This window comes from Rhinopithecus bieti, unplaced genomic scaffold (genome assembly GCF_001698545.2).
Source record: "Rhinopithecus bieti isolate Rb0 unplaced genomic scaffold, ASM169854v2 scaffold_7673, whole genome shotgun sequence".
Taxonomy (NCBI): Eukaryota; Metazoa; Chordata; class Mammalia; order Primates; family Cercopithecidae; genus Rhinopithecus; species Rhinopithecus bieti.
In genome coordinates, this window is record NW_016806375.1 from 1,503,669 (window position 1) to 1,518,118 (window position 14,450).

The 14,450-nt window shown below is 47.7% G+C and overlaps 1 protein-coding gene across 4 annotated transcripts in view; it reads right to left on the minus strand.

The window, feature by feature from the left end:
• Nucleotides 1-1,808: 1,808 nt before the first annotated feature.
• GALNT10 (polypeptide N-acetylgalactosaminyltransferase 10) overlaps nt 1,809-14,450 on the minus strand; it is a 230,559-nt gene continuing 217,917 nt past the window's right edge. For 3 of the 4 annotated variants that reach the window (XM_017875711.1, XM_017875709.1, XM_017875710.1), the window contains 4 exons: nt 13,696-13,917; nt 10,137-10,253; nt 6,861-7,010; nt 1,809-5,968 (listed from right to left, as the gene is read on the minus strand). In XM_017875711.1, the coding sequence (XP_017731200.1) occupies nt 5,810-5,968; nt 6,861-7,010; nt 10,137-10,253; nt 13,696-13,917 (648 nt within the window). In that variant the 3' untranslated portion in view covers nt 1,809-5,809. The remainder of the gene's footprint in view (nt 5,969-6,860; nt 7,011-10,136; nt 10,254-13,695; nt 13,918-14,450) is intronic. The other variant, XM_017875712.1, reaches the window with a different exon arrangement.

The window sequence follows — 14,450 nt, forward strand, 5'->3', positions numbered from 1 at the left end:
TCTTGTTTTGGCAGTAGCTGCAATTTACTACCCGCAACTGCAGATACCATTGGGAAGCCCCCGTTCCTGGCTACAGCCTTCTCTGCATTCTAGTAACACCACTGCTTCTTGCCTTTTCAGGCTTACGAGTAGTAACAGCTTCCCATTTCTGCTACTCCTTAGGTGCTTCACCATCCTTTGTTGTTTCCTTAATCCCACACATACTTCTGCAAGTTCCTTCATTAAACTCTCTTCTGTTACTCCAGGAGTGGGCTATATCATGACAAGATCTTAGCTGATTCAGCATACTCCATGACCTTCTTGCTAAGGTCAAATGCTTACACTCTCACATGTACTTCTCCTTTGCAGAGCTTACCACAGTCCCTAACTATACACTTATTTTAATGATCATTTGTTTAATGTCTGTTTTTCTAACTAGATCATAAGTGCCTTGTACAATCTTTTAATTTCTAGCAGAGTGCCTGGTATATAGTAGGCACTTGATAACATTTTTACTGAATGATAGCTAATATTTTTCTCTTATCTGTTTCATGGAATTCTTCTGAGAGTCTGGGGGGTACAACAGGTATAAAAGGCTTTAAAAATGGAATCTCTCCCCGTGTCTACAAAGCTGTAAGGTGTTATTGTGTGAGGATAACATGAGCGTGGGCATACTGAAAACCTGGACTCAGTCAGTCACCACCATGCCATCTTGGGTCAAAATTTCCCCTTTCTGTTATTCAGCCTTCATCAAGCCATGGTCCATAGCACCTTCCAGTGGTCCCTGAGTGACAGCATGAGGGGGCAGCTTCCGTTCATTGTCACCTGTAGCCCCCAACCAAGACTCAATCATAGGACCACAGGTGGAGCTGGAAGCGTCATCCAAAAACTCATCATTTTACTGTGGGAAACAGGCCTAGTTGGAAGCAACATTTGCACGAGATCTGAGTTTTTTTGCAGAGCTGGGCCAGACAGTGCTTTTCCTACCATATCTAATACCCGATAGCATCAAAATGTTTTGGCAAGTAAGTACTCATCCCTGGTGGGTGAGCATCAGAAATGAGCTATAGCTGGGTGTGGTGGCTCATGCCTGTAATTTCAGCACTTTGGGAGGCCGAGGCAGGAGGACAGTTTGAGGCCAGGAGTTCAAGAACAATCTGGGTAACATAGCAAGATTCCATCTCTACAAAAAAATAAAAAAAAATTAGATGGGCATGGTGGTGTGTGTCTGTGATACCAGCTACTAGGGAGGCTGAAGAGGGAGGCTCACTTGAGCTCACGAGTTGAAGGCTGCAGTAAACTATGAGTGCCACTGCACTCCCGCCTGGGTGACAGAGGGTGACCCCATCAAAAAAAAAAAAAAGTTATGTTTATTTCATATTGTCACTGCCCTCCTGAGATCCTCCACTCCTGGGTGTGACCCTTTGTGGGCTGCTCCACGTAACTCTTCAAGCTCACCTCCTTCTGCTCGTCCAACACAGAAACTTCTACTTACCTCAGGGCCTTTGTACTAGCTCTTCCCTCTGCCTGGAACTCTGTTCCCTGAAATCATCTTGGTTCACCCTCCTTCATGTCTTTCAGCTCTCACCATTCCAGCTAATGTTGACCCCCACCCCAGTCTCTAACACATCATTGCTTTATACCCTTCATAGCCCTATTTGCATCTGAAATCATCTTAGTTGTTATAGGTCTGCCTTCCACTCTAGAATGATGGCTGCTGGGAATTAGTTTTTAGTACCCAGCAGAGTGCCTGAGTCCGAAGTGGGTGGTCTATGTGAAGAACGATGGAAAGAAGAATGACACATGAGAAGGAAGAAGGCAGAGACCACTTTAGAGAAAGTCTGGAGGTTTACTCAACAACGTTTACAATCACAATTGTACATGGTAAACCAGTTTTTCACAAAGGCTCATTTTTCCAGGCAGGAGGAGAGGCTGGTGGTCTTGAGCTTTCGGCCTGGAATTCCAGTCTGAATTTCCAAATATTCCCTGCCTGCAACCCCTTTGGGATCCTAGTCTTCAAGCCGTTATTGGCTTGATAACATATAACAGATCAGGAGTCTGACCCTGTTCTGTTGCCTGGCACAGCTGAATCAAAGCCATTCTGGAAGCAGATGTTAAGATGAACTTGTCACTTGGTATGTAGGTCCAACTCCCACCCCAGAGGTGGCAGTGGGCCTTGGCTTAAGATCAAGTTTGAACTAAAATATTACTTGGATTTTTCACAAAGAGTGTCCGTTGAAAGCAATAAAGAATTCCAGAACAGAACTGCACTTCTTGTCCCTCTCTCACACACTTACAAAGCTTCAGAAAACATTACAAATGCATTACCTCCTAGGAATTATAAAAGATCACCCAACTGTACAAACTAGGTATCGCTGAAGCAGGGAATCTGATTCCTCAGTTATTACTGTAAAGTGCTTTGCCACTCTTTTTGAGACTCCAGAGACTAGGAAAATGGAGATGCACAGAGAGACACAAGGAGCTGTTTTCCAAGACATCACCTATTTCTTACGGAAAAAAAAAGAAATTCAACTGGTGGGAAGTTTGAAAAGTGAATGTCATGTAGACTTTGGAAATCTATTTGCTACATCTTCAACAGAAACTGCTCTTTCTCTCCTGGACCGAATGTCACATCCTCTCGTCAGATTCTTCCTGTGGATGTACCCCGTTCTGCCTGAGTGATTTTTTCCTAAAGGGAAGAATCAATAGTTTCTGATTGTTTTAAAAGCTGAAAGCTCCAACTGATGGCTTTTCACACATGTGCCTGCAAGGTTAGCCACCTCCAAAGACCTTGTTCTTAAAGCAACAGTGCTGTCTGCATTATGAAATGTTTCTGGAGTTCCCCTTTGGAAAGGCTGCTGGTGGGCCACATGGTCATGATACTTTCAAGTCACACCCTATTTTGTGACCTTATCTTCAGAGTAAAGGCTTTAGAGGAAAAGGGACCCGCAGTCTCACCCATCACCTGTCAGCATCTCTATAAGCTCCTGGCTGAGTTCTACTGAGTATCAGCTGGGGATGTGAGTGGAAACCTGAATCCTTGAGACAGGCAGTTTTCAAAAAGGAAGCCATAACAATGAGAGGCTTAGTACTGGCAATTGATCAGTTGGTCCATCAAACGGAGAGAGTCAAGTTCTGTCCTTCCTTTCCCTCCCGCGTACTTTGTCAAGTCCCAGGACCTACTGATGTGGACTCAGCAATGACAAATGCCAGAGTGCTCAGAGGACACACCCATCCCTTTTCAGGGTGTGAACCCAGACTGGAAAGGAGAACCAAATGATGGAAAGGCAGGCCCGGGACGGCTTGCTGCCGCTCCTGCTTTCACAGGAATCCTGGTCATGCCAGGAACACTGCCGCCCACTTGGGGCGAGACCATGTGGAAGTCTAGCTAGTGCTCGGCACCCCTTAACCCAATGGTGAGAAACAGGACAAACATGCTGGGGTTCAGAGGGTGGACCGCAGGGATGGCCCCCAAACAGGTCCCAGTGAGGTAATGCAAGGCCTCCTCTCAGGGGCCGATGAGGCCTTCTAGGCCACAGACTAAACGCACCGCCCAGCCTTTAGTTTGGAGTGTGACTTGCACTGACTGGAATAAATCTGGCCTCTCACCCCTGGGGGACATCTCAGTCTCAGATGTTGCTCCAGGCCCAACATCTCCTGCTTGAAATTAGACATTAAGAAACACACACTCATCCGGTAGGAACTGCACATGCCACCAGAAATGTTCCCCTCCCCACAACCCTGCCCCTTTATGTTTGTCTCACAAGGCACTAGGAAATGGTTCAAGTTTAGGGATTTGCTGTATATTTGCATTTTCTTTTAAAAGGCACAGTTTTATTTCAATGACACTGCATTGCTCTTTGATGATGAATCTCAATTCAACTCCTCAAACTGCCAACATTCTTGTTATCCTAGATTCTAGAAGGGGCCTCATCTTTTGATTTCTATGGAGGGCCACTTCTAAAGCTACAGCACTTATTTGGAAAAGGACACTGGGATCAACACGTAAGCGCTGCAAGCAGAGGGGCCACCTCTCTTGCAGACAGGTGGCCAGAGCAGGGCTTGTGCCGGGCCAGAAGTGGAAGTAATTTCTTGCCAGCTACACATTCGGTCTGACTGGTGGATGATTGGGAGTGTCTGTCCCTCCCTCCCCCAATAATTGATGGCCTTGAGATCTGCCAGCATCTCAAAGGCAGATTCGTGGCTCTGTTCCCAGACTTAGGTCTCAGTCATTTAATTGGTAAATGACACAATCAAGAGACTCAACACTAATTGGAATGCTGATTTCAAGTATTTCCTGGGCTAGCTGGTGGAAGCCATAGATAGTGGAATGCGATTTCCATTTCCGAATCAGTGGGCGGCAGGTTGGTTACAGAAATGCTTCCTATTAGTCTGGAGGCCCTCCAGGAGTCTGACAAATTAATGTAATTAACAAAGCAAAAGGTAAACATGAAGGGCCAGCATGGAGCTGGGTGTATATCTGGCTGTGGGACATCGGGTTCTTTTCTCCACAGAAATGAGACTACAGTTGTGATGATGGTGGGAGATGCCGGGGGTGCAGGTCTTTACCGAGGACCATGTTGTACTACAGCCTCTGCTGAGCTGAGGGACACATGTACCCCTGCTTCCCCAACACCACCAACTTTGGATTTCACAGATTGTCTCTAGGCTGGGGGCTGCCTTGACTGTATTACACCCAGCTGGCTCCTTTAATCACAGCATTCTAGAAATCCATATTGGATGTGGGATACCGGAATCCTATGTAGCATCCTAGTTTGCAATCCAATTATAGAGTTCTTTAAAAATTCTGGGGTTTTATATGAGAACTAGAACCATGATGAGGTCAGAGGCAGGCACTTTGCCCACAGTTGATCCTGGAGACCTCCAGACTCTGTGAGGTGAGCACCTCGCAGCACCTCTGTTCCTCTTTTGAGGCCTGGGGAAGAGAGACGGGGAAATGGAAGCATGGATCAGGGCAAATCAGCCAGCTTTTCTAGTTTGGAGCTCTGCTCGGACTTTTCTGTGGGCTCAGGGCCATCTGAAACACTGCCCTGTAAAGCTGGTGGCTGGGCTGTCCTTGTGCCTGGAGAGTGCTGAAATGGACATTTCAAATACCCAGAGAGCAGAGGGAGATATCCCGCATGTCCACAGCTGCAGAGAAATGTCTGGGGGTCCCTCTTCTGACTCCTCACCTGGCAGCTGATCAGCATTCAGTATTGAACACTCAAGACCCTAAGTATGGCCTTTGACCAGACCAAATGACCTGGGGCTGTGACAGAGAACAGAAGCTGGGCAGTTACTGCAGTGTCCCCCCCAAGGACAGCAGAAACTAAAAAGCCCCAAGAGGACTTCTTTCCCTTCTGCTGCAGATGAGTGACATCGATACCAAAAGCTGCCCCAAACAGGCAAATTTTACATTTCTTTCTAAAGCACCATCATGTAGGAGAGCCATCTGAGAGCTGGGCAACCTTGCAGGACTCACTTTTGGGTGGCCTAGGCTACCTTGGTATTCTCCCACATAATGCTCAAGGGGACATAGTGACAAAGTTGAAAAGGCCCTGTTGCTTTTCTGTGATGCCAGCAGGGATTAAAGCAGGCTCTGCTCCCTGTGGGGCCTCTTGTGGGATATGCTCTTCACCCTACCCCCACAACTCAGGGGTTCAAGGACCAGGCAGACCCCAGGCCCTGAATCAAGAGCCCTCTTCACCCTGAACCATTTTGGCCAGCACCTTTTACACCCAGTGCCCACAAAGGCCCTGCCTCCCTTGAAAGAGGAAGGCTGCAGTGAGTGCCAGACCCTGGGGGGAGCCTGCCAAGGGGACACGAAGGCTCAGTTCCTATTGAATTTTTCCAAGACTGTTGAGTTGGTGTGTTCAAACAGCCACTGCTGGGTGAGAGAGGATGGGTTGCAGGTGTTCATGAAGATCCTATGGTCACTTTCACTGCAGTCCATGCAGCTGCCACTGACAGGGTGGTACAGGGTCTTGTCCTATAAAACATGGAGGTAATAAACCAGACAGCACTGGAGACATGTGACCAGTCAAACCACAGCAACAATACCAGCAATGAGAAAGTGAAGAAGTGACTGACTAGCAGTTCATACACCTGTTGGTTTTCCTCCTGAGCACACAACCAGCCTCCCTTGCAGCTGCCCAGCCTCCCTTGCAGCTGGTGTTGCCATGGGACTGGGTTCTGCCCGCTGGGATGTGACCAGAAATGATGCATGCTGCTTCCAGGCCTGGGACCTAGACACTGCCCACGTCCTGTCAAATCTTACTGGTCCTTTTGTGTGTGTGTGTGTGTGTGTGTGTGTGTGTGTGTGTGTGTGTGTATGTGTATGCACTTTTATCTTTTTCTTTTTTTCTTTTTTTTTTGAGACAGGTTCACGCCCTGTCACCCAGGCTGGAGTGCAGTGGTGCAATCTTGGCTCACTGCAACCTCTGCCTCCCAGATTCAAGTGATTCTCCTGCTTCAGCCTCCTGAGTAGCTGGGAGTACAGGCATAAGCCACCATGCCCGGCTGAGTTTTGTATTTTTAGTAGGGACGGGGTTTCACCATGTTGGCCAGGCTAGTCTCAAACTCCTGACCTCAGGTGATCCACCCGCCTCGTCCTCCCAAAGTGCTGGGATTACAGGCATGAGCCACTGTGCCCGGCCATGCTTTTCTTTTTTAAATGGAATCAGTTGCCAACATTTAAGACTTGGTGATTTCACAGTGAAGTCTAGATTTCTGACTACTCTTGAATGACTGCAAAATCCAGCATGGTAGGTTTGTGGCACAAATGAATAAGTGGATGGACTCTGTTGAAAGAAGGGGTGAGGCACTATATGGCCTTAAAAAATATCAAGCAGGTGCCCTGCTCCCCGCACATCCCGTCTTACTTTGCGGTATTTCCACAGCTGGTTGCCCTTCATGCTGTGGCAGTCGTAGAGCGTGACAGGGCTGGTGTGGGAGATGGCATCAAAGCAGAACTTCTTCGTATGCTGGGGGTCTCCAGGCCGGATGTCCTCTCTCCAGGTGAAGGTGAATACCTGTGCACAGGGGTAGCATAAATAAGAACAGCAAAGCCAAGGACTTTCTTTTTTTCTCCATTTTTTTTAAATTATGGAAAAATTCAAACTCAGAGGTCCAAAAAACAATATATTAACTGTGACTCCTATTCTAACCACCTAGCTTTAAAAGTTACTAACTTGGCTGGGTGTGGTGGCTCACACCTGTAATACCAACAGTTTGGGAGGCCAAGGTGGGTGGATCACTTTGAGGCCAGGAGCTTGAGAGCAGCCTGGCTAATGTGGTGAAACCCCGTCGCTACTAAAAATAGAAAAATTAGCTGAGTGTGGTGGCGTGTGCCTGTAATCCCATCTACTCGGGAGGCTGAGGCATAAGAATCACTGGAGCCCAGGAGGCAGAGGTTGCAGTAAGCTGAGATTTCACCACTTCACTCCAGCATGGGGGACAGAGTGAGACTCTGTCTCAAAAAAAAAAAAAAAAAGTAAGTTACCAACTCAAGGCTAATGTTGTTGCAGCTCTACTTCCACCCCTATCGTTACACTCACATTATTTTGAAGCAAATCTCAGATATTGTATCATGTCAGGTATAAACACTTCAGTAAGTGCCATTATAACACCTAAAAGTAGTTACTACAAAGTCCAAAATGTCATCAAATATCCACAGTTCAAGTGTTCTTGGGATTCTTTTTTTTTTTTTTTTTTGAGACAGAGTTTCGCTCTTGTCGCCCATGCTGGAGTGCAATAGTGCAATCTTGGCTCACTGCAAACTCCACCTCCTGGGTTCAACCAATTCTCCTGCCTCAGCTTCCCAAGTAGCTGGGATTACAGGTGTATGCCACTACACCTGGCTAATTTTGTATTTTTAGTAGAGAAGGGGTTTCACCATGTTGGTCAGGCTAGTCTTGAACTCCTAACCTCAGGTGATCCACCAACCTTGGCCTCCCAAAGTGCTGGGGTTATAGGCATGAGCCACTGTGCCCGCTCAGGATTCTTATCAATTTCTTTTCACAGTTAGTCTGTTTGAGTCATGATCCATTTGGTTGATAACCTTTGTTTCTTTTCGGTAGCTTTACTGAATAATAACTGGCATACAATAAACTGCACACATTTAAAGTGTACAATTTGATACATCTTGACATACGTTTACACTGAGAAACCATCATCATAGTCAAGGTAATGAACATACCCATCACCCCGCAAAAGTGTCCTTATGCTCCTCTGTAATCTCCTCCTCCTGTCCCCACCAACCCCCATGTCCTTAGGGCAGTCACTGATCTGCTTTCTGTTTCTAGAGATTAGTTTGCAATTTCTAGAATTTTCTATAAAGGAATCATACAGTATGTATTCTCTTTTGTCTCATTTCTTTCACTCAACATAATTTTGTTGAGAATCATCTATGTCCTAACAGCATTTATCAGTAATTCATTGCTTATTATTGCTGAATTTGCACTTCAGTTCCTTGTTATGGGACATCTTGGTGGTTTCCAGTTTTTGGCTATTAAAATGAAGCTGCTATGAACATTTGTGTACAAGTCTTTGTACGGACATATGTTTTCTTTCTCTTGGGTAAATACCTAGGAGTGGAATGACTGGTTCAATGGTCAACTTTCTAAGAAACTGCCACAGTTTCCCAAAGTGGCTGTGCCATTTACTCTCCCACCAGCAGCATACAGGTCCAGTTCATCCACATCTTTGCCAATCTTAGGTATGGTCAGTCTTTTTACTAGGTGTGTGCTGGAATTTCCTTGTAATTGCAATTTCTATTTCTCTATTAACTAATGAAATTCAGCATTTTAAATATGTTTATTTGCCACTCATATACTTTTTTTGGTAAAGTGTCTGCCCACTTTATTATTTATTTATTTATTTATTTATTTATTTTTGAGACGGAGTCTCGCTCTGTCGCCCAGGCTGGAGTGCAGTGGTGCCATCTCGGCTCACTGCAAGCTCCGCCTCTCAGGTTCATGCCATTCTCCTGCCTCAGCCTCCCGAGTAGCTGGGACTACAGACGTCCGCCACCATGCCCGACTAATTTTTTGTATTTTTAGTAAAGATGGGGTTTCACTGTGTTAGCCAGAATAGTCTCCATCTCCTGACCTTGTGATCTGCCCACCTTGGCCTCCCAAAGTGCCGGGATTACAGGTGTGAGCCACCACGCCTGGCCTGCCCACTTTAAAATTAAAAAAAATTATTGAGTTTGAGAGTCTGAGCAGATACAAGTCTTTTCATTTATATATTCTAGATACAAGTCCTTTATCAGCTATATGCTTTACAAACATTTTCTTCCCATCTGTGGCTTGCTTTTTATTCATTTTGAATTAGTCCAGTTATCAATTTTTTTCTTTTATGGATTGTGTTTTTGCTGTTGTATCTAAAAAATAATTGTTTAACCCAAGGTCACTCCACCCAGGCTAGAGTGCATGGCACAATCACTATAACCTCGAACACCTGGCTTCAAGCAAGCCTCTCCTAAGCTTCCCACACTGTTGGGATTTCAGGCATGAGCCCACTGTGTCTGAGCAGTGGCTCTTCCTGCAGGCTGGCTCACCCTCTGCATCCCACCCATCTAGCAGGGGAGGCTGACCATGCCCCTAGGCTCCAGGAGTCAAGGTAATGAACATACCCATCACCTCCCAAAAATGATGGTTCTGTCCTCATCAATATGAGGGCTTCCTCACCTCCTGCATAATCAGCTCAGGGACATAATTCGTGGGAGCCCCGGGGCTTTTCCGGAACTCTTGGAAGGGGCCTGCCTATCCATCGGGCTGCTGATGGCCACACCTGCCTCTGTATAGGAAGAGCCAGGTGAGAATGAGGCCCGCAGAGAGGGAAGCACTCTCTTGAGAGATCCAGCAACATAATCAAGGCTTTTCAGTGACATGAGACAATAACCTCTTTTTGTGGAAGGCCATTTGGGCTGAGCATCCATCATTTGTAACCAAAATGGTCCAGACTGATGGTTTTATTGCAATGTGAAGGAGTCCCCTTTCCAGGGTGTTCAGGAGGATCTTAAAACTCATCCCTGGGGCTGACTCTTGTCACTTATCATTGACCCATGCCTCTTCCTCCCAGCTGGTCACGTCAGCACCCCAGGGGGCAGACGTTTCAAAAAACCTGGCTGCCAGTCCCTGAGGGGCAGCCCTTACCTGCATGTTGTTCCAGGCGGCTTCCCCACGGCCCCGGACACAGCCCTCTAGCCTCAGTGGGGAGCCCAAGGCCCCGTGTTTTGTGTCTGCACATAGCCCTGTGCCCACATTTCGGATCTGAAAGGGAAAAAGGGAAGAAGTGGACCACTGAGGTGCCTCAAGGTGCCCACCGGGTCCCTGCCAGGTGAAAGGGGAAATCAAGGGGGAGACATTAGCTGGATTAAGTTCAAAATCGTCTTGATAAAGCTTGCCCTGGGCTGTCGGAAGTACCTCGAACCTCTCAATAAAGGAAGACTCAGTCCACAGAGTGTAATCCTCAAAGCACTGCTGCGTTTAGAGCATGCAGAGTCCCGGGTTGGTGGTAGGGGACTGGAGGTGAGGAGTTGGTAAAGGATTCCCTGGCCCCACTCCTGGAGAAATTGAACCAACAGATCCAGGAACCAGATTTTACCCCCATTTCAGGTGATCCAGGTTCTGGTGGTCCGGGGACCATACCTTGAAAGATCCTAGAAAAGGACACGAAACCTTTGCTGTATGTCATGGACTCTCTCTGTCCCTTAGGGCAGGTGAATGGCAAGAGGTGGCAGGAGGCCCCCTCACGCCCTGCTGAGATCCAAAGAACAATAGTTGCCTCCTACCCTTCAACCATGAAGATGGGTGTGATGGCAAGAGCACTGGGCTAGGAGTCTGAAGCCCTAGCCCTCACTTGCATAGCCAACAAATACCGATTGGGCACTTACTGTGGGCAGGCTGTTGTGCTAGGTGCATAGTGTCACATCATATAGTTCCTACCTTACAGATATCAGTCCTACTTTGAGGGGTAGGGGGCTGTGGTGGCTATGAAAATGCACCACCCAATTTCCTGTTGCAGGGCATCTCATTGCACCCAGATCCTGTATTCTGAATCCACCACTGTGTCCACCCATGGATGGATCCCAGCCAATGAGTGAGGCAGACCCACTCTTGCGAGATGCTGAACTCCTCTGGCTGGTGATTTGGCTTGGGGACTCTTCAATAACCTGACCAAAGCTTTCTTACAGCTTTACTGCAGTCTGGACTCTTCCTACCCCAGCCGTCCTTCCTTCCCTCGTGCCTTCGCAGAGGTCAGACCAGTGTCATGGTCTTGTGGCTTTCCTAGTCTCCCCAGGCGTCTTCATTTTTCCTCTCAAGTGTTTTAACCATAAATCTCTTGCATGTCTAATCCCACTGTGGCATCTGCTTCTTGGAGGACTTGAACTAACACGAACCGGTAAAGAGCCAAAGAGCCTCATGAGGGAAGTCCACACAGCAGTGCTCCTGGAAAGTGGTGGTGATGTTGGGGTACGCTAGTCAGGCAGCTGAGCCAGGCAGGGCTCTGTGATTTGCTGTGTGAATTTGAGCAAATCACACCTGGTGTTCCTGCCAGCCCACCATGTCTCTCCCCTTTCCTCTGGTAACACCACTCCGACTTTCCATGGGGCTACTGCTCCTCATGCACCCTGTGGCCAGTCGTAGTGTCCATCCTACCCTTGCTTTCCCTCTTCCCCGATGGCCCCAGTGATCGGTGCAGGATCCAAGAATAAGACTTGATTCCTGCACCTTTACTGGTATACTGGGAAAGATGTGTATACTTTCTGCTGGATTGGCCAAGCAGTAGGGGTTGGTCAGCCTGAAGCTTCTGGAAGCCATTCTGATACCTTCAGTATGAGACCAACACAAAAGGAAGCTGAGTTCAGCAGGAGAAAAAGAGACTGACAACATTTGAGGCCCTGGATCCAGGTTGTCTTAAACCATAGCTACGCCAGGCTCCTATGTGAGTCAAACACAATATATTCCCCCCATTTTTTTTCACTTTAAATTGGTCTTCTGAAAGAGTCCCAACTCTTATGCTCCCCTTTTCCAAGCTCCAACCTATCCATCTATGAATGGGTAGGTCCTCTCAGCTCGGAGACCCAGGATCCCATGATGGCATGCTCGTCTGCCTGCGAAGACTGGTCTGCCTCGGCCAGCATGGGCCTCATGGGCCGTGCCATGGCCCGCGTTCACAGGGCCCCATGCTCAGGAGAGCCTGGCTTGATGTAAAGCTCTGCTGCTGCTGTCTTGAAATTCTGAATAATTTTATCTTTGAACTGTTTTGTAAGTGAAATCTGATGGAACAGTGGAGCGTGTGCATGATAGAGAAGCACGCTGTTCTGCATTATAGAGAAGCACGCTGTTCCTCTCTGCCCTGTCTGCATGCAGCATGTGCGAAGACACTGAGTAAGTGAGGGCGCTGGGGGTCCCAGAGGCCCTGCTTTCCCTTCAAACCAGAACTTGCTCTGGGTGTGCTAAGAAGGGCAACGGCATCCTAAGAAGCAGGAATGACCAACAAGTCCTGTCATGTTCTTTCTTTCTTTCTTTCTTTTTTTTTTTTGAGACAGAGTCTCGCTCTGTCGCCCAGGTTGGAGTGCAGTGGCTGGATCTCAGCTCACTGCACGCTCCGCCTTCCAGGTTTACGCCATTCTCCTGCCTCAGCCTCCCGAGTAGCTGGGACTACAGGCGCCCGCCACCTCTCCCGGCTAGTTTTTTGTGTTTTTTTTTAGTAGAGATGCGGTTTCACCGGGTTAGCCAGGATGGTCTCGATCTCCTGACCTCGTGATCCGCCCGTCTCGGCCTCCCAAAGTGCTGGGATTACAGGCTTGAGCCACCGCGCCCAGCGTCATGTTCTTTCTTACTTGTGTTACTGCCCCGTGTTAGCCAAGAACTTACGTAGGAAAGGGAAAGACAGGGCAACGCTAGTTCCTTTTCTTTTTTGAGGCAGGCTCTTGCTCTGTCACCAGGCTGGAGTGCAGTGGCACGAGCACAACTCATTAGAATCTTGACCTCCTGGGCTCAAGCAGTTCTCCTGCCTCAGCCTCCCAAGTTGCTGCAACTACATGCACGTACCACCATGCCTGGCTAATTTTTTTTTTTGTAGAGACAGGGTCTTCCTATGATTCCCATAGGAAAATGTTGTTTTCAAACTCCTGAGCTTAAGTCATCCTCTGGCCTTGGCCTCCCAAAGTGCTAGGATTACAGGCATGAGCCACCGCACCTGGCTCCTTAGTTCCTTTGCATTCCAGCCCTTCCTTACTCACCAGTAAATGGAAGGTAGAGAGTATTGGAAGAACATGCACATTATCAAGAAGTGAAGTAAAAACAAGCTGAGTTAGTTTTGTGCCATGTTTAGACTGTTCTGGTGAGAAATACTTATGCTTGCAGCAGGTGGGAAATACAGATCATGTCATTTCACCCATTCTGAACATGAGTTACATGCTGTTAATTTGCATTTTAAATTGTCACTGCATAATATAAAGATGAAAGATGAAAGGTAAAATTCATGCTAATAACTTAAAGTTTTAATTTGTCTACACTGAGAACACTAACTAGCAAGTAAAAATACACCATGACAAGGCTAGAGAGAGACCAGGAAAGAAAGGAAACAGTTTTATATTCATGCCTTTCCACCCTGCACTTACTTTCTGCCTTTTGAACATGGGGTCTGCATTTGCATTTTACACGCCCAGCAAATTATGGAGGAAGCCCTGCCCTCCAGGCTCACCTCCCCCCAAGCTGCAGCCGGGGGCTCCACGGGTGGGTAGAATTTGGGCAGGTCCCAGGCTATCTTCGTCATAAACCACTTGAAACTTTTGCAGTTAAGGGAGCTGCGGAGCTTTTTCTGGGCGGCGACGTCCCCAGCAGAGAGGTGGCGGTATTCAGGCCGGCGCTGGTAAATGTACTCGGCATACTCGTCCATCCACACTTCAGCCACCCGCTTAAGGTTCTGTGGGGGCAAGAGGCAGTGGAGGGGTCAGTCTCTCCAAGAAGCCAAAGCCAGGCAGTGGGGTGAAAGGGTCCTGGCAGGTTGAGGTCAACCCTTCTGATTTTATGTTGCATCAGAAATCCCAGCCCCACCATGGGTTTAGGCCTTCTGTGTTACTGTGTATCACTATGCATGTTTTAAGGGCTTCACAGCTTAGAGTTGGCCCATAGGCTGCTGTTGTTTTGCCTGCCCATCTTCCATCCCCTCTTCTTCTAGCGATAGCTCCTACTGATTTTTCCTCTGGACAGCCACCCTGTCTCCCTGTCAGCTCAGGTGGCAGGAGGAGAGGCATGGACCCAGCCTGGCTAATGTGAATACAGGCGCCTCTGGTGCAGGGGCTGGTCAAACAGCAGACCCATTCCCTAAGCCCTACCAATCACAACCAACAGGCATCAGCCTTGGGATTTTTGCAGGAACCATTGGAAGAATCGCTCTGTTTCTGCTTGGATTGCTGGGTAAGACAGGATGACAGCCAGAGCTCCTGGGCCATATGG